The sequence below is a fragment of the Cyprinus carpio genome, chromosome B5 (assembly GCF_018340385.1).
Source record: "Cyprinus carpio isolate SPL01 chromosome B5, ASM1834038v1, whole genome shotgun sequence".
NCBI lineage: Eukaryota > Metazoa > Chordata > Actinopteri > Cypriniformes > Cyprinidae > Cyprinus > Cyprinus carpio.
In genome coordinates this window covers 12,280,671-12,307,491 of record NC_056601.1, presented here as the reverse complement: position 1 = coordinate 12,307,491, position 26,821 = coordinate 12,280,671, and the positions used below count along the sequence as shown (strand labels likewise).

The 26,821-nt window shown below is 35.4% G+C and overlaps 4 protein-coding genes across 7 annotated transcripts; 3 read left to right on the top strand and 1 right to left on the bottom strand.

Moving 5' to 3' along the window:
- The first annotated feature begins 2,681 nt into the window (after nucleotides 1-2,681).
- scn4bb (sodium channel, voltage-gated, type IV, beta b) lies at nucleotides 2,682-10,509 on the top strand. 3 transcript variants are annotated; one of them, XM_042724378.1, is made up of 7 exons: nucleotides 2,682-3,010; nucleotides 3,148-3,175; nucleotides 4,864-5,275; nucleotides 7,578-7,741; nucleotides 8,701-8,923; nucleotides 9,074-9,203; nucleotides 9,455-10,509. In XM_042724378.1, the coding sequence occupies exons 3-7, from the start codon at nucleotides 5,179-5,181 to the stop codon at nucleotides 9,537-9,539; spliced, it is 699 nt and encodes a 232-aa protein (XP_042580312.1). In that variant the 5' UTR covers nucleotides 2,682-3,010; nucleotides 3,148-3,175; nucleotides 4,864-5,178; the 3' UTR covers nucleotides 9,540-10,509. The 3 variants fall into 3 exon arrangements, with proteins under 3 accessions (XP_042580312.1, XP_042580311.1, XP_042580313.1); XM_042724377.1 differs by having other exon boundaries at nucleotides 3,109-3,175; XM_042724379.1 differs by lacking the exon at nucleotides 3,148-3,175.
- Nucleotides 10,510-13,122: 2,613 nt separating this feature from the next.
- tmprss4b (transmembrane serine protease 4b) lies at nucleotides 13,123-17,152 on the bottom strand. Its single transcript, XM_042724375.1, has 11 exons — nucleotides 16,847-17,152; nucleotides 16,549-16,701; nucleotides 16,051-16,177; nucleotides 15,752-15,868; nucleotides 15,617-15,660; nucleotides 15,060-15,222; nucleotides 14,626-14,792; nucleotides 14,056-14,145; nucleotides 13,758-13,900; nucleotides 13,479-13,628; nucleotides 13,123-13,403 (listed from the first exon to the last, which is right to left on the bottom strand). The coding sequence occupies exons 1-11, from the start codon at nucleotides 16,983-16,985 to the stop codon at nucleotides 13,392-13,394; spliced, it is 1,305 nt and encodes a 434-aa protein (XP_042580309.1). The 5' UTR covers nucleotides 16,986-17,152; the 3' UTR covers nucleotides 13,123-13,391.
- Nucleotides 17,153-18,044: 892 nt separating this feature from the next.
- tmprss13b (transmembrane serine protease 13b) lies at nucleotides 18,045-24,339 on the top strand. The gene is made up of 13 exons (XM_019103645.2): nucleotides 18,045-18,161; nucleotides 20,319-20,472; nucleotides 20,635-20,748; nucleotides 20,945-21,070; nucleotides 21,152-21,278; nucleotides 21,526-21,621; nucleotides 22,195-22,238; nucleotides 22,338-22,497; nucleotides 22,652-22,821; nucleotides 23,029-23,127; nucleotides 23,222-23,364; nucleotides 23,512-23,664; nucleotides 23,804-24,339. The coding sequence occupies exons 1-13, from the start codon at nucleotides 18,147-18,149 to the stop codon at nucleotides 23,816-23,818; spliced, it is 1,416 nt and encodes a 471-aa protein (XP_018959190.1). The 5' UTR covers nucleotides 18,045-18,146; the 3' UTR covers nucleotides 23,819-24,339.
- A 697-nt stretch (nucleotides 24,340-25,036) lies between these two features.
- LOC109085316 (sodium/potassium-transporting ATPase subunit gamma-like) lies at nucleotides 25,037-26,631 on the top strand. Of its 2 annotated transcripts, none has more exons than XM_019099909.2 (6): nucleotides 25,037-25,221; nucleotides 25,507-25,542; nucleotides 25,817-25,891; nucleotides 26,031-26,067; nucleotides 26,159-26,172; nucleotides 26,478-26,631. In XM_019099909.2, the coding sequence occupies exons 1-6, from the start codon at nucleotides 25,212-25,214 to the stop codon at nucleotides 26,495-26,497; spliced, it is 192 nt and encodes a 63-aa protein (XP_018955454.1). In that variant the 5' UTR covers nucleotides 25,037-25,211; the 3' UTR covers nucleotides 26,498-26,631. The 2 variants fall into 2 exon arrangements, with proteins under 2 accessions (XP_018955454.1, XP_018955455.1); XM_019099910.2 differs by having other exon boundaries at nucleotides 25,043-25,221; nucleotides 26,159-26,206.
- The last annotated feature ends 190 nt before the right edge of the window (nucleotides 26,632-26,821 follow it).

Genomic DNA, 26,821 nt, shown 5'->3' with positions numbered 1-26,821 from the left:
TTGACGCCACACTTGTCGATACTGTATATGTGTATATGTATACTGGATACTTGATGTGACCTGTTACACACAATACTTTGTCGAAGACTTGCTTTTTTTTTTTTTTTTTTTATGAGCTCATTTTATTTGAGAGAATACATTTTCATATTTTGGAATTTATTTGTCATAGTTTGAAATGACTTGCATATTTGCAGCATGCATATTTGAAATTAAAGCAAAGGGGTGTTTAAAACTTGTTAAAACTATATATAGAATTTTCCATCAACATTATCATATATTTAAACTTCAAATATTTATATTGAAGTGCAAGAGAGTGCGTCTTTAACTTCAACTATTAATTTTGCATTTCTGTTTCCACTAAACATTTAAAAAATGTGAAACACTTTAGTTTAGGGACAAATTCTCACTTATTACTAGTTGCATATTAGCATGTATATTACTAGCATATTGCTGTTTATTATTACTTACATATTTACAAGCACATATTAATTAACATATTAAGTCTTATTCTTCATGAACATATTTTAGAACCCTTTAATTCTACCCCATAAGTTAAGCATAACTTAACAACTACCTTACTAACTATCAATAAGAAGCAAATTAGGAGTTAGCTAATTGTGAGAATTGGTCCTCAAACTAAAGTGTGACCAAAAAATTTAATTTTCAAAAATGTGGTAACACTTTGTGACCCTGTTATACATTACATGTATTTAATGTAGTAATAACAGTTAGTTATGTATAATTACATGCAACTACTTCCTTTCCTTTTCCTTTTACATATATATATATATAGAGAGAGAGAGAGAATTGTGTGTGTGTGTGTGTGTGTGTGTGTGTGTGTGTGTGTGTGTGTGTGTGTGTGTGTGTGTATTTTATAAAAATATTTATTTTGAGTATATTTTCTTTCTTTTTTTAAACTCTTTGGTTATGCAACATTTGCAAGTTTTCCATTGATCTGATTGACTTGAAAGTGAGTAAATTATGACAGGTTTTTTTTTTTTTTTTTTTTTTTTTGTGAACTATTCCTTTTAGTGATGATAACTAAATGTTTACAGCATCTGTATCAGCCAGTAACAGATTTTTCTTGGCACAACAGAAACATTGCAGAACTTGAGGATGGAGTTCACCATGTAATGCTGCAACATCATTATGTTACTTCTCATGTCCATATGGGGATGATGCAATAAGCATCCATGTGTGATTTGCAGTCCTCAAAGGCTTAAACAAGGGCCTGTTTTGAGAAAAGAGGATTGTTTTAACAAAGCAGTATTTGGAGCCAACAGAGAGCTAGACATGGTAGGGCAATAAGAAAAACAGGAGACACAAGACAAAATCTCCCAACCAGTTTCTACTGCAGTAAAGGATTTAAGGAAATAAAAAGAAAGTCCTGGATATATTATAATGTAATTAATTTAAATTGTTTTCAAATAATATTTGTAGCAAAAAACAGCAAAAAATAAATAATGCAAGCGTGCAAGCTTAAAATGTCCCCACCAAATAGTGAAGATGTATTTTCAAATAGTATTTTGACCCTAATTTTCACTTCCAGTTTAAACTATATATAGAATTTTCCATCAACATTATCATAAATTTAAACTTCAAATCTTTATATTGAAAAATCAACTTTTCATTTTGTATTTCTGTACACACAATGGTACAAGATTTCTCACAAAACAAACAAACAAACAAACATGCATACTAGCATATTGACTGTTTATTAGTACTTGTGACGCACATATTAATATCTTATTCTGCATTACCATATTTTAGATTTCTTAATCCTAAACTTAACAACTACTTTAATATTTATAAACAGCAAATTAAGAGTTTATTGAGGACAAAGGCATATAGTTAAAAGTTAATAATGAGAATTGGTCCCCAAACTAAAGTGTGACCAAAAAACTTTATTTAGAGGCCAAAAAGTTGCAAAAAAAGTTCAATAGACTGCATGACCGGATACTACTGGCACTCTGTTGTTTAACAGTTACAGAATGTTACTGGCATCTTACATTGCTCTATTTCATAATTGAAATGAAAGCATCATGCAGGAATGAATGTTTGCTTTCCATGAACAGTAAAGCGTTTATGAGCAACAAAGACTTTTCTTTGATTTGATTAACCATCTCAGTAATTTTGATCTTGACTAGCACTGATGAGGCAGATCAGCTTTAGCTATAACTAGTAAAACTTTTAGCTATGTAGAAAACTTACATAGATTACTAGGAGTCCCAAGTACAGAATTTCTGGTTTCAGATGACAATTGTCCTGATCCAGGAAAACCTGACACTGGTGGTGCAGCCTATTATCAATACCAGAGGGGGAGGGGTTGAGAAATGCAGAGTCATAGGAAACTCAATTCTGCCAATTTATCATGGATGTGTGAGAGAGGGACATAGACACATATTCAAAGTCGCAGTCATTTTAAAGGGCGAACACACACACACACACACACACACACTAACACATACATGTACAGTCTGCTCATATTCATTTATGTGTCTTCCACAGTACGGGACAGTGATACGTGTCACTCTCGTTGATAGGGGTCAAATGAACTCTTGTCACCCTGTCATTGTTAATCGATGTGTATCCCAGCAGTTGTGGTGCCATGTTGCTTTCTGGAGCTGTCCTCCCTGTTGCCTTCCTAAAAACTGCAATGCAGAAGAGACTCAGGACCCCAAATATCACTGCCTAACAACCTGAACCCACATTTACTGCTCAGAGAGAGAGAGGAGGAGGGAGGAAAGGAGCAGAGATAGAAGGGGTGAGAGGAAGGAAGGGAGAGACAGGCAGTCAGCCAAGGAGGGGAAAAGTTGAGTGTGAGCCAGATTTTTGCTGATTTTTCAGAGAGAGAGAGAGAGAGAGAGAGAGAGAGAGAGAGAGAGAGAGAGAGAGAGAGAGGAGGCGGGGCTGCTGTTGAACAGACTAGCTGCAGTTGTCCTCAGACTTCCAGTGCTTCAATGCTCTTCACTTCTGTTTTACCGGCTGGATTGCGCGTGTCCCTCAAAAGGTGCGTCCGTGAGAGTGCGTGTATGTGTGTGTGTCAGAGGGTGTTTGTGTGCGTGTCTTAGCAGTATCGGGACCAAAGCACTGCGGATTTGTGTGCAGCATATTCTGTGGACTGATGCCCTCTGCTTCTCCAAACAGGACACATAGATTTACCTGCTTAACAGAGGTACGGCACAGACACACACACACACACACACACACACATGCTGACTCAACAAGACACAAAAACACTTATTTGCAAACATTTTGGTTGGGTTTTCATAGTCAGAAATGTATATCATAATGCTGAATAATGGACTTATTCTAAAGTTTAGTGTGTTCTACTTTACAGTAACTGCTCTTTCTTGCATCTTTGTGGTTGTAATATGTATGTGTGTGTGTGTGTGTGTGTGTGTGTGTGTGTGTTTGTATATATATTTTATATAATATAATTTAAAGGGGTCATATGATGCTGCTAAAAAGAACATTATTTTGTGTATTTGGTGTAATGAAATGTGTTTATGCGGTTTAAGGTTAAAAAAAAAACATTATTTTCCACATACTGTACATTATTGTTTCTCCTCTATCCCCCACCTTCTGAAACGCGTTGATTTTCACATGTTCATCTCTCTGAAAAGTGAGGTGTGCTGTGATTGGCCATCTTAGCTCGTTGTGATTGGCCAAATGACTCAAGCGTGAGACCGAAATGTTACGCCTCTTAACATATTGTGAAGCCTTGTCCGGCCGGAGCGATGAGACAAAAACATAAAACCCATTATAAACGTGATATAAACATGATAGTTTAGAAAACAAAGTAGTTTCGCTTTCTCAACAAAACAACATCACACACCGTGGCCTTGAATGAGTAAAGGCTGGAGGCCAAGAGTGAGCCGCGGTCTAGAGTGAGCTGCGGCCGGCTTGAATGAGCAGAGGCGGGCGGCTTGAGAACGGTGCGGCAGGCGGATTCTACGAAGGAGCGTACCTTGGTCTTGCAGCAACCACATGTGACGACCCCGGGCTGGATGCCGCTTTGTCCACTGTGAAAGCATATTCGGCGTTCCACAGTGCAAAGTTGATATATTTCCTCAGCAACCAGCACGGATCAGCTCCAGGCATGATGAAACGGATATCGTCTTCTTTTGAAAGGCCAAACAAAGTAGTTTCACTTTCACAACAAAACACACAGCATCTATACGACATGGCGGCGGCGGCAACAACAATACTACAATGAGAATAAAGGGTACGCCTTCTTTCTTTGAGTGAACATCTGGGTGGCGTTATGCAAATCTTCCCTCATACTGATGTAGATATGTGGAGGCGTGTTAGAACGAGCCATTTCAGGGGGGCGTGGACGAGTCTCAACTTTTATAAAGATTATCTCTTTGGATTAGAGACTTTAATCTTTGCTACTTCACAGATCTTCTTTATTCACACTCCAAAGAGAAAGGAAAATATAAAATCGCATTATATCATCCCTTTAACATATGTAAATATTAATGTATATAATAATGTTATTATTATTAAGTTAGATATAAATGTATATAAATGTAATAAAATAGTAATACAAGAAAAAATTATAATATTAATAAAAACTAGTCACAGTGTGTATATATATATGTGTGTGTGTGTGTGTGTGTGTGTGTAAATATTTATTCATTTGCATGTACTGTATGCTGTAGATGCTTTTATTCAAACCAAATTATGGTCAAAACTTGCTGACTTAAGTGGGTTCTGTCAGCTGATCTCTCTTGGTGAGGTTATAACAGGTAGGGCTATCGTGGTGGGATCACTTTTTTAATATAGGGATTTGTAGAGTGGTTTTATTTGCATGTACTTGAGTTTGTACCCTTCTGTTCAAAACTTCCCTTTTCACAGGTCAGACGGCAACCAAACAACCAAAAAACAGAGCCAGATGGAGTTCTAGAAACTTCTTCTTCCCAGCAGGGCAGATCTTTGTGCTTCCAGATCTCTTGAGACCTGGACAGGCCTTTGACAGAAGGAATCTTATGTTTGATGTTAGGAACTGCAAGCACAGATTGATCTAGTGCACAACTGCTGAGAAGCGTACAGGAGTCTTTGCCACCAGGCAGCATCTTGAGGACTTCTGGGAAACTGACAAAACTGGACGTGAACTGCTGAGGAAGACAGGTGCACGTGCCAAAAAGAAGGGAGAAGAAAGTGAAGTGGAGGATGGAGACACAGAGCAGAGGATGTCTGAGAGGAGGAAGAGGCAGTGGCATGCCTTCAGAAAGAACTGCGTCCTGTCTTCTGCTCACACTCATTATTGGTAAGACTCTCCTTTACCTTCTTCTATTGAAAACATGCTGTTGTTAACTGTAATGTTCAGTTATGATTTTAAGTTACAAAAATAAGCCTGTTCTTGTCAGAAAGTATGTACTAGTACCAAGTTCTGTACTAACTGTGCTAATAATTCATATTGAAAATTCATATTAAAAGCAGTGAGCTTGCAAAGTATATGCAGTTCTCTGATGTCCTAAACACAGACACACACAGATCCAGCTCCTAATGTTACATTGCAGAGAAGTAAAGTAAAGTGTTAAACTCAGCATTAGTTTATAGGCTCAAATTTCTTGGAAATTTTTGCCTCTGAAAATTTAATTACTCACAGGAAACTGTGTTCAGAGTTATATATGCTCACTGTCATGTCATTTCAAATCAGACTCAATACTCTTTTTCTGATCATGTTAAAATGTTAACACTGCTTTATTTTACTAAGCTAAGTGTTTTATCATTTAGGTTTGGCCTTGCATATCACAAATCAAGATGTATTTGTATTTGAATATGGCATGACATGGCTCTGATGAATATTTCTTGCTTGCTTATTTGCATGATCTTTTTTTATGATTCATATTTTTTATTTCCTTCAATGAGTAAACAATACATTAAGTTTACAGATAATTAAATGGCAAGTTCAAATTTTGTTTGTCAGTTATGATGGCATATTATGAATGAGTGACAGACAATTATTTGTGTGAGAGTTGTGTACGGGGCGTCCCGTGCTGCTCTAGAGAACATACTTTGGACCACCACGGACTAATGCAAGATGAGACTTACAGTAAGGAGATTTGTTTCATGGCTGGTAAAGGGGATTATCATAGATCTTTATTCATGCTGAGTTAATCACAGATTTTTAAGAGAGGTGAGATGAAAGACAAGAGGCTGAAGATACCATTAAATAGAATAGAGCATGACTGGAAATCATGATTGTTTGAGGCAAACCGCTTAAGACACTTTGAAATATTTTTCATCATATAGTTTCAGAGTATCTGGGGTTTGCTATCTACATTTATTTTACACCATAACTCTGTTTTTTATAGTAAATCAAAATATTCTAATGTATGCCTATTTTTATTTATAATCTTTTTTATTGCTTATCTCCTATTATAAATCACTTTGGAATATAAATCATAGCATGTTTCAGAAGATAAAAAACATGAGTTGCAGTCCGGAAAATACAATATAGCAATTTATTTTGCTTCTCTGGGGTAAAACAGCAGGCTACAATTCTGTAACGGAAGCACACATGTCTCTTAGAATACATGATGACAAGCATGTTGAATAAATCAACATTGAGTACACAGTGTTTCCACAATCACTCGTGTCCTGGTTTAAAATATCTCTCATGAAAAGGGTACAGTTGATTGGTAGGACCTCTTCACTGCTCATGTAACCTTTCCTGACGAGTTACACAGTTGTGTAAACTCAGCACTCTCACGCCGGCACATGTTCATTCTGTCACATTGCGTGCCAAGCAAACTTCGGGATACCTGACGTCAGAGAGCCCAGGTGTGTAAAGTCACCATAAAAAGTAATCGTAAACATCAAGTACAGAAAAGGTTAAATATAGATGACTAAAAAATGCTATGCCCATGAAACAGTATCTCTGTAGAACCACATCTGAAATGTGAAAGCTGTTATATGAACCTACATGCTGACATATTCAAACTCCTTAATCAGCTGTGTTCTACATGGTAGAACACCCCTCAGAGAACTGTCTATAGACTTTTTCATATTCATTTAGTTTTTTTTTTACTATTATTGGTATTACTAATTTTTTTTACTATTACACTTTCTAAACCATGACTGAAAAGTAATGAGTTGTTTGGGGATTATTGAGAGGTTTCTTACTTGGCTAATTATATTTATTGATGCTATAAATTCTCACAAAGTTTTATTCATGATTTATTTATTTTAACATGTCTGAGTGCTGAAATTATCACTGAGTAAACAACTAAAATTTAATATAGGTTCTCCAAAGGTTGGCAGCACACCATACAGTATACAGCAGGTAGCCTATAAAAATGCTATGTTGCATAGTAGATATCACTCTGGGCTAGTAACTAGTAGGTTGCGTGGTAAATGGAGCTTCAACATAACCTTAAGAGAGAAAGCAAGAGAGAATAAATGGGTGCATTTATTATATATATGTGTTTGTGCATATGTCAGTTTGTCATTAATAGATCTTAATGACCTTTGATAGATTTTCTTCTTTCTCTTCAGGTTTTGATAATGACACTGCATGTTTAGGAATGTTTTCCATCTTCATCTGTTTTCTCTTCCTGTTTCAGGCGTGAGTTGCATTCATGCTCTGGAGATGTCTACTGGTAAGGTTCCATTTCTAGAAGCAGTGAACGGCAGCACAGTGCTTCTGCCTTGCACCTATGCCAGCTGTATTGGGATCACTAACCTCTACTTCAAATGGGAGTTCAACGAAAATGGCACCATGCAGAAGGTAACAGTTTAATAGTCATGGGGGATTGCCTACTCATTCCACTAATGTACATTAAAAATACAAACAATACACCTTTACAACTGCACAAACCTCTGCCGTGAATTGAACCGTGGTCTCGCGCTGATGACGTAACATCCAAGTAGGCACGCCCACAGCGGATTATGATTGATCGATTGACAGGCTCAAATCTGATTGGCTAAAGAGTATGAGTGTCCCGCGTGGGAGGAGTTCGCTGCCAGGAAAGTGTCAAAAATACACAAATCCAAGGCGATTCACACAGTCACAGTCCATGATGAACTCGTGAATTTTAAACATTCAAAATTTTTGTACACAGTTGTACATCTGTGAATTGTGTTTTGCATTTGTGAAACGAATTTTATTAATATATTTTTTTCCCTGCATGTGAATTGGGATACGCATGTGTGCGTCGCGTCTTTTGTATGAATTATTATTGAGTTTAATATGCTTCCGTAGTTTCACTCGCTTTAGGATAATATATAGGTAAAATTACAAAATATTTTCATTCAGTATTTCCTTTCTTATTTCCTTTCTTAGCAGTCGCTTAATAAGCTGGATAATATAATTAATAATTAATGTAATTAATTGTTCAATGTGGATTGTCCTTTACATTCAGCTTTTATTAAGATTTAATTTAGACAACATTCAAAACATAATTTTAAAACAAGTTACTGTTGCTAAATCTAACATTGATTAGATGGAAATAGAAATCGCAAACCTTTATCTTGAGCTGGTTTTGTATGCCTTCAAGGGCACTTGAAGTGGAAAGGGAACAGTTCTTACAAATCATTCCATTTGACCTGATATTGTTTCTCAGTGTCATGTTCTTTCAAGTATCAGTCTTCAAAGTCAAGGAGAGCAGTTGGAGTTGGCCAGTGTTAGCTGAACTTTACATATGCTCAGTTTAACATTAATAACTGACAGTTCTGTTTCCCAATCAGGTGGCTGATTCTGTAATTCCAACGGATCATGTGAAGCCAAATAAAGTGAACATTTACCGTGAGAGGGTGGAGTATGTCGGCTCCAGTAAAGAAAATAACATCTCCATCCTGCTTTGGAATGTAACATTTGAGGATGCGGGTGTCTACACCTGCTTTGGCAAAAACCCCAAAGAGAAGGGCAAGAATCACAGCGCCATTTTCACTCTATATGTAGTAGAGGAATGTAAGTGTTGCAGGGTGGTAAGAGAGGGAGTTACAGAGAGAGAATTATACATGAACATCACACTTCAAGGACATTATTAAAATAACTCTGTTTGCCTTTTTCTCCTCTCTCATTCCCTTTTGTCATATTCTCTGGCTACCCTATTCTCAGTAAGGGTGGTTGATAACACACTCACCATCATCATTGCCTCCTGTGTTGGTGGATTCATTGGTTTGTTAATGGCCTTCATGCTGCTAAAGAACTTCACTCTGTTCGTTCTCGCAAAGATTGAGGAAAAAAAGTGAGTCCTTGGCAACCTTTAGGATTTACACATAAGCATAAATTCTTGTACCTTTTTCCAGATATGGACCATGTCATTGCTTGACAATAAAAATGAATTATAAAACAATTGATATAAAAATGTATATGTTAGTAATAGTAGTATGTATAATATCTCTATATTATCTTCCTTATCATCTATATATCATCCTTCTTTATCATTTATATGTTATCTTCCTCTCATTGTGCCTGTTTCTTTCTATATTTTTTCAGTAAGGAGTGCCTTGTCACCTCCTCAGGGATTGATAACACAGAGAATGGTCTGTCGGGCTCCAAATCTACACCAAAGAAAGCATGACAGCGTGCAACCAAACAGTCCCACATGCACGTGAAAACATGGATCAGCCATCATGCTGTGCACTCTCTTTTTATTTACATCCGTGTTTACAAATGCTATACTTATGTTTTTATGATATAGAGCAAACATAGTATTAAACAAGATTTTCATTCATAATTTCCATGGATGATATTCATATGACTCATTTTAAACATTAATTGATGCATAAACACGGATATGAATAAAAAGAGGGGCATAATGTATTTCTGCATATATTTCAATTTATATATGCATTTAAATATGCACCACACATGCAGCCTCGCGCACTTTAGTTTATTGGCCCACACCGAATCTGTGGGCTGTATTTATTCTTATGATAGAAAAATGAAATATTTTCTTTAACAATGCTTGACACAGGGATAAATATAGCTATGCTATTCATTTAGTTCATTGAACTGGACTGTAAAACTGTGAAGGGCCCATGGCCTCATTTGTACTGTAGGTATGTGACTAAAATAGTTGTGAAAGGAGTACATTTAAAAAAAAAAAAAAACATGCAGTGCTGTTTGTCAAATGGCCATCGACTTTGAAAATATATCTGTTGTAGAAAGATCAGTTATGCAACAGTGGTTTGCATCTTTTCACTGACAGACTGTCATAGCTGGTTAATGACACTGCATGTTTTAATGCAGTACCTCTAAATAGAGCAGAAAATAAATAAAAAAAGTTCAGCAGAACTCTGATTGTAATAAGCATGAAGGGTGAATTAGGCCTTATTTGAACAGTCTTGAGTCCAGTTCAAAATAAACCTCATTACCGTTTTTGCTTGAAAATGAAACACAGGTGCCTGTTAACGCTTCTGTCGCCACCTTTTGGCGAGGACGACTGAATCAATGTAGAACATTACAATGCAAAAAAAAAAAAAAAAAAAAAAAAAGAAAAAGAAAACGCTGCAAAACTGCAAAAGCCACCAAACAGTTAGTAAATACAAGCTAATGAATGATATTTGACAATCCATAGAAAACAGTATCCTCTTAGAGAAATCCCTGATTGAAACAATGAAAATGCTGCTTCAAATAATTTCCAGTGCATTATAGCATGTGATAAATGGCCAGAAGTTTTAGGAGTACATGGCTGACAATAACAGTAGAAACATTATATGTAATGCTTTTTTATTGAAATACTGAAACAAAATTGTCACATGCTGAACATAATTATCCTCAGCTTTGAAACTAAAAAATAGCTTGGTGAATTTCCATGCTAAACAAAACATGAATACCAAAAAGGAAAAAAAAATTATAATATAACCTTTTGATGCAAACAGACATACTGTGACCTGAAAACCATGCAACTCACCCTGTGACATAATGAAAATGCAATATTTAAAGGCAATAAACTCATCTCCATACAGTCATGCAAAACAACTTACTAAATGAGACCGTATATATGATGTAAATATAGATTTAATAATCGAGACATGACTGAATGTAGTCTCACAGATTTTCAAACGTTTGGCTTATAAGCATTTCAAACTTTCATTTGAAGGATTCAGGGAATTCAGTGGAGACAAGAGAAGGGACTGACGTCAAGCAAGCCTGGTGAGGTCTGTTCATTAATTTAGAAATGAAATAAGATTAATCAATAGATAACATGTACCAATAATCTGTTATTAAAATACAGAGGTGCTGTACAAAACTCTAAATTACTGACAACAGATGATCCCGTCATTTAAAAAGATATGTTATCTCTTTTAGTTAAATATTATTTAGTGAGATATATTTTAACAAAGTTGTTAATATAAAGAAAATATTGAAACAAATCTATTGATCTGCTTTAGAAAGCTTGCCAATTATTACTGAATGCTTGAAGAATTTTACAGGTCTTTGGATTTTACTTTGAATCTTGGGTGATGTTGGTCATGAAAGTCTTAATTGAAAAAGCAGCTTGTTTTCAGTGCCAAAAGGAGTTAACTCTAGATGAATAATCTAGTCAGAGGTTGTAACTACTGTATAGAGCACAAAATAAAAACAGTAAGAGAAATCTGGTCAATTTATATCATATTTGGACTTGAAAAAAAAATTCTATAAGGAATGTGTACTGTAGGCTATATCTAGTACCTGTCTTCTCATACCCCTGTGTAACATCACTAAATGTCGATTGAAACAGCAATTTCATTTGGAAACAGAATCTTATATTTAACATTGTAAAAAAGGGGAGTAGCTGAAATGATTGTTATTCTGTTTGTTAAAGGGTCACTTATAACAAACAGTTGTGATAATGTTGTTGATCCTCAGTTTTTTTTTTTTAATATGATCTTATGGCACACAGGTCAGTAAAGCAATACACATTTAGAGGGCTCTTTAGCTTCTTTTAATAGGAGAAATATTGGAAAGGTACATTCATACATATTCAGAGCACTCGTTCTACCTCTTATTCAAACATTTTCATCATATCATTGTGCTGAACTTGCATTTAATATTTCTGCATCTAATGTTTTTGAAATTTTGGAACAGTTGAGGTTTTCTCAGGTCGCTCAGTGAAAGAGTTTGATATTCTGCTTGATATTGGGCTTTTAATTAATGTTGTACTTACAGTCTTCCCTCTATTAATGCACTGTTTAATTAACATATCCGTTTTGGTTGCATTAGTTATTTGTCAGCCTTGGCAGTAGTCATGGCCTAATTGTGATAAACACATTTTTCAACCAAACCACAGACATTAGGAGTGAATGGAAAGGGTAAGTTCCCACCATTATTTGAAGTGAATGTTTTTCCAAAAAAAAAGTATTTTTCTGTTAATCTTTTGACATTGGAATTTCAAGCAAATTTCTATCTGAGACCTCAAAAAAAAAAAAAAAAAACATTTCATGCTGCCAAAAACATGACTATTGTGATATTGTGCATGTCTGTTCACACAACCTGTGATTCTAAAAACTTGTGTGAAGCTTGTGGAAACCCTGAATGAGGAAATGCCTGAGACAATGCAATAATCAAGGATGTGGAAGAAATCTATTAAAGGATGGATGGCTGGTTTGATTTTCTTCAGTTACTTTCAATTTATCATTTAAATCACTCAGGTGGATGGGGAAATATATTAAACTGATAAACCCAAACAAGTAAATGTACAAAAGAGTTTTTTTTAACTGAATCAGATACATTCAGATGCTTTATGAAGACTAAGCAACACCAGACTGTTGAAACAAATGTAAGACCAAGGGGAATAGAGGCCTCAAGGACTCAAAAGTCCACAGAGTCAGAAGGAACACTGCCTTAGGAGTACTGTTTGGAAAATATCAAACTTGGAATTAGGAACACCACTCCTGATAGTCGATCTCCGCACAACTCACAGTAGACATTGTTTGACATCAGTCCCTGTAAAACTGAATGTAAAACACATGCTGTATCATAGATGCTCCACTCAGCCCATAATCCAGAATTCTTGATCCCATTGTTTCCTTAAACCACTGTGCAGGCCTGTTATTCCCCACTGGACTTCACAGTCATGCATATTATATTTCTTTATAATAAGAAGCATCTAAAATAAAATGTTTTGGATAAAACAAAGGTTGTTATGTGTGTTGGATTAGTAAATGCATCAAGGAAGAGCTTTATTATTTTATTTATTTTTTGCTTTGTAAATGCTTTTGGTCAGACAATAAAAATTAAAACAAAGTACTTTAACAGCTTTACAATGAACACAGTAGACTTACAGGAAATGTGAATAGTGAGACTAAAAAAAAAAACAACAACGTTTTGACAATACTTATATTGAACAATATCTAGATTCAAGAACATTGATTTTTGTGCTCTGAGGTGATTTGTCTTTCCTCCTGTGTCACGAAAGCATGAATTTATGCGTCCATGGTTCACCTTCTCATGCCTGTCTCTGAAACATGACATTCAGTATGGAAATATGTTTTCCTTTCTTGTATATTAATGTGCACAATCATGTGAAACATACCTCCATTACAGTGTAAATCCAGTTGAGAAGCTGACTAACATCAGTGTAAACTCCAGGTTTTCCCTCCCGTGCACAGCCCACTCCCCAACTCACTATACCCATTAACTGCCAACGAGATGAAAGGTACACTAGCGGACCACCACTGTCCCCCTGAAAAGGCGAGAAGACATTAAAGTGACAATAATATATTTGGAAATGGCTTTTTCTGGATACAAAGACAATGGTATACATCTCTTCTGAAGGGGAGCCTGTATTTGATTTTTCATTTGTTCTTGTTACCTGACACGCATCTATGTTTCCTTTGAGGAATCCCGCACAAAGCATTCTGGGAGTTATGGCGGAACCGTAAATGGAGGGCTTGGAACACTCTGACCTGTTAATCAGGGGCACTGAAGCTTTCTGCAGCACAGAGGGCAGCTCACCTGTGTAAAATGAGAATGAGGAAATACCAGAGACAATAGAAAATGTAGGAGAAACTGAACAAAAGGTGGATTTCTGCTTTAGAACAGGTAGGAGGTCACAATCCTGCCTTAGAGTTTCCAGTTATCCATTAAGTGACAAAGCCAATTCCTCTTACCTTTCTCCTTAAGCAAACCCCACCCAGTCACCACAAGCATCTCCTTCACAGACAGCTGGTGTGGGGGTAAACAAACTGGCAAGATTGAGTCTAAGGATATACAGAAAAAGAGACCTTTAGCCAATGACATTTATTTGGGCCTTTTGTTCTATGATAGACATCACAAACCACTGACTTCACTACTTAACTACTGACCTTACTGCTTTCGAGTACTTGGATGCTAGGATAATTACACATTGAGGCTTCTAATAGGAATTAATTTAAAAATAACCAAAACATACTGTAAGTGATCCTTGTTCATGTTTTATGTAATGTGTTGTATGTTATGTGTGTGTGTTTTTGGAGCACTCTATTTTTTTTTTTTTTTTTTTTAAATGGGAGGTCTCTTGTTCTCGTTAAAAAAGGGGATTTCATCAAGTAATTTAAATGCAAAGGAGGGAAAATATAGTTACAAATACTGTAGTGGGACTCAAGCAACTTAATGTCTCTTATACAGTAATAATTTAGTCTCATTTTAAATCTCTGATATAAGAAAGCAGTTGATCAGAATGGATGAATAAAGTACCATACCTCCAACAGTGACAGGCCAAGTGAGTTTTAGCATGGCGATGTCAAAGTCATTACTCAAGTGACTGTAGTTATTGTGGACAACAATCGTCTCTACGCTGACACCCCTGGATCCCGCCACTTCAGTCTGACCCAACACCAAGGTCCACTGACTCAGCTCTCGTGTCCGGCTAAGAGTTTGTGTGCAAGAAAACGATGTAGCAAGTCACAAAACAACATTTAAGTGGACCAGCTAACCTATAGTCATAAATTTCAACAAGTAAAAATTATTTTTCTTATTGTAAAGAGAAGAATTTTATTAAAGAAACAACTGGTTTAGGTTTACTATTCAAGACATTTCATTAGTCAACAGTTATTTAAGGGGAAATCTGAATAAAATCAAAATGCTTTTGAATGAAATTCTGTTCTAAAATATCTTGCATTTGTGAATGACTTACCCTGTGAAACAGTGAGCAGCTGATATGACCCAGCGCTTGGACAGTAATGCTCCTCCACAAACATGCTGGTGGTTCCACTGAAGACTAACCTGCCACGGCCAGTGTTCGACTGCTGTGTCCACCCCACCAACAATACGGTCCTCTCCCACCACCTCTCCACAGTCTGTATTAACACAGGGGGGACATTTATAATAATCACAAACATGAACAAACAAGATATTAGTATGCTTCCTAATTTCTGAAAAATCAAACTGGAAATAAAATTATCATTCAGATTTGAAGTAGAGTTAAAAATTAATTGAAAGAAAAAAAATGTGAAAAAAGGCCATTCATTTTCTAAGCTTTATGTACAGATAGAGGGACTATTGTAGAACATGCATAATTTGCCAAAGTGTTGAATGTCTTTCAACTGCAATTCAATAAATTCCCATTCGGGTCATTCCGGTCCAATTTTATGTGTACTGTGGCCAATTAAATTCAAATCCCATGAATGGAAAGGAAGCCAAGAACAATGCAAAACCTGATCCACACACACACACACCGCTCAAAAGTTTTACCTGAGCAGGACACAGACACCACTGAGCCAGAGAAACATCTGTCACTGTGAGAGAGCACATTATTTCCATATGTAAATGACAAATGATTATTTTAAGTGGAGAAACACAAATGACCTCATAGCAAGTGTATCTCACCTGACTGAGAGGAAACTCTGGATGTCAGGGTGTGTGGCGTTTTTGCTGACTGTAGCGAATGCATTTTGAGGGTTGAAGAGCAGACTCTTTACTGGGACTCGTGTACTTCGTGGACTCCTGTAGTGGAACATTTCCTAAATAAACGCTATATTACGTAAGCAATGCTGTATACTGCAATCAATGGGAAGATCGGCTTTTTTAAATGTTGCAATATGACAGCACTTACATGTGGTTTTACAGCTTAGTTTACTAATGGTCATTGGTTTTAAAACATTGTGCCATATGTGTGCTCTGCTCACACTGTATAGCCCAGTTGTTGACAGGCTAACCGCGTGTGCCTCGTCCTCCAGTTATCAGCACACACTGTTCTCCATCCACCCTCATTATTGAACACCTGCAGGACCAGTCTGTCCCCCATCAGCCTCACTACATCAGTAAATATAGATGAATCACATGTTTGCCTACAAATTCATCTTCAGTGTAAAAAAAATAAATAAAAAAAATGAAGGTTCTTTATTGGCATCTCTGGTTTCATGAAGAACCTTTAACATTAGTGGCACCTTTCCATTTCACAAAAGGTTCTGAACAATGGAAAAAAGTTAAATACATTCTTACACAAAGGTTCTTATTTATATTTTTAATCATGTTTATCACATTGACAAATTGATGAGAAAATAAATTCATTTGAATAACTACTGACTATAAGGTTCTTTCCCTGTACGATGTTCTATGGCATTGCATTAAAAAAAAAACTATTAGGAACCTTTATTTTTAAGAGTGTAAGTGTGCGTAATCACCTGGATACGTCTCATTGGTCCGCAGTTTGGATACACATGTGATTTCATCCTCACCGTCTGCACAGTTAGCCTTTCCATCACATGCCTTTTCTATTGAAATGAACCTCAGTGACCCAGAGCAGAAGAAAAACTTGCTGTTCACGATCTTAACAGCTGGAAAGTATACAACAAACAAAGAGAATTTTCAGAGAATGTTTTATATAAAGTGGTCAAAGTGATAAAATGATTGTCATATAGTGATAAGCATTACAATGAAGAAAAATAAAGAAAGGAGAATGGCATGATAACAGATTCTTACTAAAATACAACCCCACTATCAAGGTCGCTAGTATGACTAGCACACAGCACACGGTGATAACAGTCGATCTCCAGCGTGCTCTGCTCTCCTCAGTCCTCAATCTGCTCAGTTCTCGCCTTCGCTTTAGCCTCAGGGCCATGAGAAACCAGAGGAAAAAACTGATAGAAAGAAATCTAGCCAAAACAGTGGATCGTATGACTAAATATATTCTGAAAAGGTTTATATGTGTGACTGGTATTATTATCTCATAGTTCTAATTAGTGAATCTCACAAGGGTTCAGCTCACTAGACGCTAGCAGTGTTTAGGGACTCCCTAGTTATCACCTTCACTCAGCTGATCTGTGTTAACTAATCAGGTGGCAGGTTTTGATGAGACTTTGGCTGAATTCAGAACAGTAACTAGTTCACAAAACAGCTTACTAGTTCTGCCACATTTGAGTAGTAGCCTATTCTAGTATGCTAGTGGAATTCTGAATTCAGCCTTTGATTTTATATTCAGTTTAAATGTAATTGTTAACATATTAAGTTCCGATAACATGAAGAGAATTTGTCAGCACGGTACCTTTAAATACCTTAAATAAGTACAGCAGTAGAGAATATTTTTTTCTTGAATGACAGGTGTTGGTCTTTATTGCTCATTGTTTTGGCATCTGAAAGACACAGCTTGCCGAATAAAAATTATGACATACAAAATACCAAGGTTTTTAAATACGTCAGACACACCTATACCTGATGCACATTTGCCAGTTTTGTATTAGACATTAGAGACACTATTTATTAACCTGATCGTGTTTTGTCTGTGAAATGTGTTAATGTGTATGTGCGTGTGCAGGTGTGTCTATTATTCCCTTTTTTCAATTAATCTGTGATGTTTGTACTGTCAGTCTAAATATATGCAACACTCAGACTATCTTGCCTTTATTCACAAATTGTGTGGGATATTGTGTAAAATGTGATCTATGTGTAAACATATTTGTGTGTTAGAGAATGGCAGTCTGATGGCATCAATTTCTCAATTTCTGTTGTGATGGAAAATTCTGTTCTATGTTTGTGTATCTGCATTACAATGTTTCTATTGACATGTTGTTAAGAAACTGTTTAAAAAAGGTTGCCTGTTAAACTAGTTAAACAGGTAAGAGAGAGAGAGGGAGAAATGAGTTACTACCGGGTGAGTTTTTCCTGCTCTGATGATGTAATAGTTGTACTGTCTGTGCCACTAGCAGGTACATGACAGAAAAGAAATACATAGCTTAGGGTTACAGGTAGAGTCTTCCTTATCTCTTTAAACGGATACTCATCGATGGAGCACAGACAGGTATGAATACTTTAATACCCAACAAAATGTGCTCAAAACAAACATAGATATATAGAAGAAACATATACATATTTCTTGTACTTTCTTGTGTGATCAGTTCTTTTTGTGGTTAGTTTTGATACAACTCTTGTTTTGTGTAAAACAGTACAGTTGTCTTGGTATTGTGTCCTAGTTACCTTAGTTACCTGTAATAATTATTAACACATACATTGTAACTTCCTTAGGTAGAATATTTTAATAGAATTAGTAACCATTTGGTTATAAAAAAAAGTAACTATAAAAATGAGGCATATTACATGTGACTGAGTGAATGATTCACTGTGTGAAATCTATAGCTTGTTCCAACTGGATGCTGTTAGAGAGAAGATCTGCAACATGCCATAAGAAGAAAAACACTGTGTTTAAAATCAAAATTCACAGTGTCATTTATTGGACGTTGGTCATTGAGAATTATTACAAACGTGATTTTTGTGAAATCTAAATATGGAGAAAATATAAACCACTTAAATCATCTGGATTTGGTCAGACTTACAATAAATCACTGTAACTTACATCCTGTAGGGTTCAGTACACTATGCATGGCAAAAAAAAAAAAAAAACATTTCTTGCTAAGTATACTACAAATACATTTACATATTTATTTGCTTAATAAAAATACAATCCAGTTGTATTGTTGTTATACTAAACTGGTATACTTAAAGTCTAATTCTGTACTTTTTTTATTTTTGCACTTTAATTGTACGGAAGTATTGCTGAAGTCCAACTAAAGATATACTGAAGTATATTTGATTGTGCTAAAGCGGACCTATTGCAAGAGTACTCCAGAAGGTACACTTTAAATATCTGCCATTTAAAGACTGATGTGGTTCAAAGATCGCACAATCCTCATCAATAGTGACATTAAACACATTTTAGGCTTATTTTTAAGAAATGTCCATTGTGCACAAGTAGTACTCCAAATAGGGTTTAAGTATAATTTTTAAATCAGTAAGTCTCAAGCAACACGTCAGTAAACGTGTTAATAGATTTGAACAAAATTTAGAATGAAATAAATGTATTTTAAATATATTTATTTTTTACTAGGGGAGGGTAGCATTCATCTGGTATATATGGAAACCAAAATAAATATAGTCCTACGCTACTTTTGTGTGTAGTGTACACAGCTATTAGAAAACCAGTTAATGTTTAATGGGTGATATAATATATGGGTTATATTAAAAAAATAGTTTCATTATGAAAAACTACAACAAATTCAATATTTTTTCAAATTCAAGGCTACATCAAATTCAAGACAAACAATGTGCCTATATACAATGCATTTAAGTGGCTAAGATGTCTGAATTGCTCTGTTAACTCTATGCAACATCTTGCTTCTGTCTTTATAATGTATATATGTGCGGTAACAGTGTGTTCAACAGTGTGTTGTAGACTGTTGTTGTTGTTTCCATGAGTACAACGAACTTGACTGGTCTGCAGAAAGGAACGTCCTAATCTGAACACCTGCTGAACACCTCTTGTGTGACTTTAAATGCAGAATTTTTGGCTCAAGGTTTGCATTTAATGTCACAGTGTTTAGCTGGGATTAGGACTTGGCTTTCTGCAGATCAGTCAAGTTCTTCCACACTGACTGAATCAATCATTTCTTTTTGAACCTTGCCTTATACACAGAGGGATTATCATGTTAAAATAGAAAAGAGTCCTTTCCAAACTATTGCTAATTAGAAGCACACAATCCCCTAGACTATCATTATATGCTTAAACATTAAGATTTGTACTCATGGAAATTACTAGAGTAGTCAAACCTGTTCATTAGAAAGGGGTGTCCCAATACTCTTATCAATATAGTGTATATTAAAATTATAACTGTATATAAATTAAGACAATATAACGTGGTAATATATTTACTAAATATATGACAAATAATTTCTACACAAATGAAGTTTTAAGGAGAATTCTGTCCTTGTTAAACAGAAAAGCAACTCCACTGCATTAAGCAGGGTCTTAAATATTATTAGACTTTTCGTAAATGTATGAATAATTCATTTGAACTCTGATTGACAGTACAGTTATGTTTATTGTGAATTTAATTTGATGAAAGATAAGAGCAAACCGTGTTTATAGAAATATAGATTTATAAACATCATTTTATGAATACAGACTGATTCTCCTCCCTCATATGATTCTGTGGTGAATCACAACACGCCTCCACCTTCATATCCGAGTCTTCAGACATTGTCAGCCAACCAAGTCCAGCCGTACTACATACCACAGCCAATACATCAAACACCTGCTCCTTGTGTAGTACAGACAAGTAATATTTAATAGCACACACTACCTATACACACATAGGTCTTAAAAACATGGTCATTAAAATAATTTGAAAGATCATAACTAAATCATTCAAATCTTTAATTAAATAATTATTAGCATTTATGTATTTGTGTCAATAGCTATTGTTGTTTTCTTTCTGCAGTCCCAACACAGAGAGGTCAAGCCCCCTCACACAGGAACAAAAGGTGTTGCTATGGAGGGTCGAGTGGTACTGCTGTTATAGTTGTGCTGGTTGTAATTGCCGTCTGGATGGGAGGTGAGCATATATTTCATATGTAATAATATTTATTGACATTTGTGCTGTTCTGCCTACTACTTTTAATCGGACATTAAATACTGTATTTTGGATTGTGTATACTATTACTAATTTTGAATGTGTCATTTGGTGCAGCCTCCATGAAGAGTAACTTTTCATAGGTACACTTTTAACTCTATTTTCGACTCCTGCACAGTGCGCTATGGGCCGTCACTGTGGGCTCTCGCAGAGAAAGAAACGGAGACAGATACGTGCCCCCCTTCATCAGTGAACTGTGATGGAAAGAGAGACTGTTCTCAAGGCAGTGATGAATCTCGCTGTGGTCAGTGTTAATCACATATCAATAATGAAATCTCTTTTCAGTTAGAAATCATATACTGATTTGACTTTAATGTTTCTATAGTGCGGTTTGGTACAGCAAATGAATTGCAGGTCATGACCTCTAAGACCAAAAGTTTCCTCCCAGTCTGTGCACAGGGCTGGGATAAAAACATAGCAGACCAAACCTGCCAACAGCTTGGTTTCAGAGAGTAAGTATAATACACACACACAAACACATAATTCTTGTGATCTGAGACATAGAAGCACATATTAAATTTTAGAAGACTTTATAATTTTATTTATTTATTATTTATTTTTTTACAGTCATTTAGACTAGAGATTACTTGGTTTTGGAAGTTTTATGAAAAAAAAAAAATTCTATACATATATCGATCATTTTATTTATTTATCTGTTTGAAATTTATTCATTTGTGTTTCGGTACGTGTGCTTTACAGGAGTTATGAAGTTGGTGTCTTGGATACCAGTTCATCCGCATTTCAAAGTTTGAACAGTCAGTTTACAAACACTATCCAGGCGAGCGTTAATACAAGGTAAAAACCAGGATTGTGTATAATTTGCTGCTGAAAAACATATATAATATAATAAATATCAAATAAACAAATAAATAATAATAATTCAACCTACACACACACACACACACACAAAAAAAAAATATTTCTATTTTAAATGCTAAATAATTTGGTGGCCTTACAAAATGCTAAAGGCATGAAGGTCTGCAGCTAAACATGACCATAATTTGGGCATAAGTAGATTGTACAAAAAAAAGTAAAACAATCATACAAAGATTGTACAAATTAATTTAAACTAGCCAGCAAATCAGCAAAACATTGTTATGAATTGCCATTAAATTGTGTTGTAATATACAGCTTGTCAGTGTAAACAGTAAACTATTAAATTCAATTTAAAATGGCAATCAAATATTGCATTTATATTCATTTAAATATTTTAAAAAGTTAAATAAATAAATAAAAATCACTGTGGACATGGCTATGAGTATGAAAATGTATAATGATTCAGTATATTTAGATCCAGAAAGGTGTGAAGAAACATGAAAACAGAAAACACTCTCTATCATGTGTGTAACAATGTTGTTTTAATTGTAGTACGTCCTGTCCTGGTCAGCAGACAGTGTCCCTGCAGTGCAGCAGTGAGTACCTTACACTGTTGATACATGTTACTGCTGCATGATAATGCTATCCAAGTCTAAACACTCTCTTAGTTTCCTTTCTATTCTTTCTCTGTTTAGAGTGTGGAAAGCCACCAGGATCGAGGATCATAGGGGGAAGTGCGGCTGCTGAAGGTCAGTGGCCATGGCAGGCCAGTTTGCATTTCCAAGGGTCTCACTCATGTGGAGGAACTCTGGTGGCTCCAGACTTCATCATTACTGCTGCTCACTGCTTCCCCAAGTCAGTATACATTACATTAGACAGATCTGATGACTAGACTACATGTTGGAAACAATATCATGGCTGGTAATCCTAATAAAAAAAAAGTTTAATGAATACATTAGCAAACATGAATGAATAGATGAATGACTTTGCTTTTTTCTCCCTTTCTTAGAGGAACACCCGGCTCACAGTTGCCTAGTAACTGGAGAGTGTATATTGGTTTGGTGTCCCAGCTCCAGCTTCTCAGCCCATATAATGTAAAGCAAATCATTTTACATGAGAATTATGACCCAGCGACAAAAAACAATGATATTGCCTTACTAAAACTCAGTAAACCTGCTAGTAAGTTTTACACACACGTACACAGAATTATGAATACATAAGTACTCATATAATGTATAATACATGAACTTTTATGCAAATCATAGTTTAACTTACATAACCTCAGCTATTAACCATACACAGCACTGTCTAAATTACAGTACCATAAATATATAAATCAAAAAGGCACTTCTGACCACTGACACGTTTTGTAAATACTGTTAAAAGGTAATATACAGCCTGTCTGCCTGCCTGTGTTTGGCCAGACGTTTCCTGCTGCCAAACAGTGCTGGACCACAGGTTTCGGAGTTACCAAACAAGGGGCTGGTATGTAATGTATATGTAGGCCAATGTATTTTGTTGAGTTTGAATATATGGATTTATGTATTAATAACGCTGGTCTTTACATGCGTGTTTGCAGATAGTAGTTCCACTCTTTTGATGGAGGTCGCAGTAAACCTGATAGACTCAGCTGTGTGTAACTCATTTACTGTTTACGGCGGACGTATCACTGAGAATATGCAGTGTGCAGGAGATCTTAAGGGAGAGAGAGACTCCTGTCAGGTTAGACATGTTCTCATATTCAAAAGCTTACAAATGCTGCCACCTTTTGGTACAATGTTATATTGCAATTTGAACTTTGTACTGTCTCATATGCTTTTCTTAGTTCATTCAGTATTATTTCTTTTTTCAATCTCCCTCTCTCTCCAGGGGGACAGTGGAGGTCCACTGGTGTGTAAAGTTGATGACAAATGGTATCTCACAGGCGTAACAAGTTGGGGAGATGGCTGTGGAGAGCCGAACCATCCAGGGGTCTACAGTGACGTAGGGCAACTTTTAATGTGGATATATGGCAAGATGCAGGTAAACACATTTTCATTGCAAACACACATAATATTGTTTGTCATGAGTTAACATACTTCTATTTCCTTTACAAGCAGTCACTTAACATTCTCTTTTTTTCTATCCTTGTGTCTTTCTGGCTCTGTTTCCTTAATTACAGCAAGAGCGACCATGACCTTCTACAACAATGAAGAACAAATCTTCACATTCTGCTCTGCTGTGTAAACATTTTTATGTGTCATTTTTTTTTAAATGACAGTGCACACAGTGACAAGCACTTTTGCAGTAAATATATATATATTTAAAATTATGAATTAATTATTTATATAAGGAAGATGTAAATGTGTCTGTAAAATCTTTTATTTTGGGAATACTAATGTTCTTAAATAAAAACATGGATTACATTACTGAATCTATCTTGAAGAAAATGCCAGGTCATTTAAGTTGTCCAGTTCCGTCTAAATGCACCGTATAGCCTATTGTGTATTATATGTACTGAGCAGATCTACTATTGAGGAAGAACTACTTTTTCCTAGCAATACATGTTACATGTAAAGAGTTTCAATAATATTATAAACTGAATACAGTGGAGCAGCATTTTGAACTGAAGCCTCTTTCACTTTGAGAATTAAGCAGCAGGCTGTAATGGGTTTATTATTTTAGATTTTTGGTGAAAAATAAAACTGTATTACTGTTCTTGAAGACAATTTCTTTTCCGTCTAAAAGGTGAAAGTTGGCAGGATCTTTTAACCTAGTCATAATCATTAACTTTAGAAAGAATACCCCATTTGGTCATTTTTTTTTTTTTTTTTTACACGCTGATAAATTTATTTTCCAACTTATTACAATGAGAGAGAGGAAAAAATCAGAACCGATTGTTCTTATTTGAAAACAAGAAATAACTACTTAAGCAATCTGTTAGATTTACGAATACACCCACATGAAACTAAAGGGATTAGTTATGTATTTGTTCTACACTTTTTTATGTGTTCTTTAGAATATGACAGATTAATTTTTAACTACCCGATGAAATAGAACTAACAGATAAATGAACTGTCTCAATGTAATTTATTAACATAATTTAAAATGTATTAACATTACAAAAAGTGTACATTACACAATGTTTTTATATCATTTTTGTATTTTACATCATGAGTTATTTATTATCTTATATCAGATTAAATCTGTCTCTGGTCTGCTTGTTTCTCAATGAGCTTTAATGACCTTGTCAGCTTATTGCAAGGGCACATTCAGCACTGCTCAATGGTTAGATATTAAGAAATAGCCTGAAGGCTTGTGTTTATGTGCATGTATTAAGGTTTACTGGATAAGACGGGTCAGAGCGAAGGGTTTGAAGGTCGTTATATACAAAACACACACTTTCTCTCCTCCCTGTAGTTCTCACTGATTTGTCATTTGCTCCACCAGTTACAATTCCACCATCAGAGAGTTTAAGTAGCTCCCTGCAAACATTCAAACTCCTCTTTGACTTACACCCTCACACACATATATCACAGTTCTGCTATTATCAACCTTGAAAGCTTTGAGATCCTGCAACACTGCTAACAATGGGAGTGGGTAAGTTTGATTCAGCTTTATATAATGTTTTGAAAATCAGTACTTATCAAAACTAAAAAACCTGACCGTGTAGGCATTAAACTTTTAAGTGTCTTAAAAAAAAAAAAAAAAACATATATCACACATTTTTTTTTAAATTATATCATCTTTCACTCACCCTTATGTTGGTTGATTTTTTTTGTGTCAACTATATATTTAACAAATTTAGACATGTATTAGAGAAAGTACAAATAATATTTACATTAGGTTTAAAGTTAACATACCCATTGTGTGTTCTCTTTTAAGAAAACCCTGAGTATTCAGATGCTGATTTCACCTACGGTAAGAATGTCTCATAGTTAATTATATCCCCTTAAATTAAAATGACAGGACTGTGAAATGATCATAAACTCACTTAAAAATGTGTATTTTGTGAGTGTGAATGTTGGACATTTGATTGCATCTTTTTTCATATATCTCAGACTAAGTAACAGTCCTGCTCTTAACAGCCAGTAAGCTATCAGAAGCTAAAGTTGTGCTAATGCAAAGTTTGTTTTTTTTTAAAGACTTTTGTGGATATCTTGTTTGTAACTATCTGTGTGTGTGCTTATGCCAGATTATGAGTTAATCAGAAGAGGTGGGCTGATCTTTGCAGCTGTTTTGTTCTGTTTGGGTATGGCTATCATATTCAGTGAGTATGTCTAGATTCATGCAATCTACAGCATGTCCTTTCTGCAAACATTATAATAAAAATACAAGCAAACACAGGAATGCAAGCACACATCGTTTTTTCGATGAAGATAAAGAAACGTTATCTTCTTTTCTGGCAGGCAAAAAGTTCAACTGTGGAAACAAGGCATCTTCTAAGTAAGGCACATAAAATATTTATACAAGAAAAGATACAATAAAAGACACACACAGTATCCCTCTCTTACCTCTTGGTGTGTCTTCTCTGTAGGTTTGAAGACAATGGTGATCTTTGACCTCTCCTTCATTAACCTTCACTGTGAGCATGCATATGCATTAGCATACACTTTTGGCAAGCATATTCCTAGCAAGCATTACATCATGTTTTAAAAAATAAATGTCATGACTTTCTGTCAAGAAAGCTTTTTTAAAATGACTTTTAAAAGGCCACGGTCTTTCTTCATTATTTCAGAAACTCTGAATGCATTACGGATTCACAACACATAAAAGAATATTAACAGAATGTTGATGGAAAAGATCCCCATTTATTCAATAACCAAATTCCAGTTCTCTTGCTCCGTTTCCTGCAGGTAAACGGACACCTCAGTAAATTCACCAAGGATGACCATTTTTCATGCTCACTTGTGGTCTCAACGAACAGTGAAGATTTTTTTTCCAGATATATAGTACATTTTCATTCACAAGATCTATGTATACTGTCACAATAAAATAAAACTCAAATGATCCTTTCTGTGAAATCTACTACAATTTTAAAGAACATGTGGTGTCAAATAGTAGGCTATACTGTACGTCAAAATATTAACTAAAAGCGAGATTTGACAATGAGCAGTTATTCACATGGTTTCAGAGCACGTGTTACACTCAGACGCATTATATTTTAAGATACTGCTTCACACAGTTATTTTTTAGAGCA

What these genes read in the sequence shown, in the direction of transcription:
- scn4bb (XM_042724379.1), top strand. Translation starts at nt 5,179, where the DNA reads ATGGAGACACAGAGCAGAGGATGTCTGAGAGGAGGAAGAGGCAGTGGC. An exon ending in TCTGCTCACACTCATTATTG is followed by an intron (nt 5,276 to 7,577) that starts GTAAGACTCTCC and finishes TTCCTGTTTCAG; the next exon opens with GCGTGAGTTGCATTCATGCT. An exon ending in TCTATATGTAGTAGAGGAAT is followed by an intron (nt 8,924 to 9,073) that starts GTAAGTGTTGCA and finishes CCCTATTCTCAG; the next exon opens with TAAGGGTGGTTGATAACACA.
- tmprss4b (XM_042724375.1), bottom strand. Translation starts at nt 16,985, where the DNA reads ATGGCCCTGAGGCTAAAGCGAAGGCGAGAACTGAGCAGATTGAGGACT. An exon ending in CAGAGTTTCCTCTCAGTCAG is followed by an intron (nt 15,661 to 15,751) that starts GTGAGATACACT and finishes GCTCTCTCACAG; the next exon opens with TGACAGATGTTTCTCTGGCT. An exon ending in GAAACATAGATGCGTGTCAG is followed by an intron (nt 13,629 to 13,757) that starts GTAACAAGAACA and finishes TCGCCTTTTCAG; the next exon opens with GGGGACAGTGGTGGTCCGCT.
- tmprss13b (XM_019103645.2), top strand. An exon ending in CAGTGATGAATCTCGCTGTG is followed by an intron (nt 21,071 to 21,151) that starts GTCAGTGTTAAT and finishes ATGTTTCTATAG; the next exon opens with TGCGGTTTGGTACAGCAAAT. An exon ending in AGTTACCAAACAAGGGGCTG is followed by an intron (nt 23,128 to 23,221) that starts GTATGTAATGTA and finishes GCGTGTTTGCAG; the next exon opens with ATAGTAGTTCCACTCTTTTG.
- LOC109085316 (XM_019099909.2), top strand. An exon ending in AGATGCTGATTTCACCTACG is followed by an intron (nt 25,543 to 25,816) that starts GTAAGAATGTCT and finishes TGCTTATGCCAG; the next exon opens with ATTATGAGTTAATCAGAAGA. An exon ending in GGGTATGGCTATCATATTCA is followed by an intron (nt 25,892 to 26,030) that starts GTGAGTATGTCT and finishes CTTTTCTGGCAG; the next exon opens with GCAAAAAGTTCAACTGTGGA.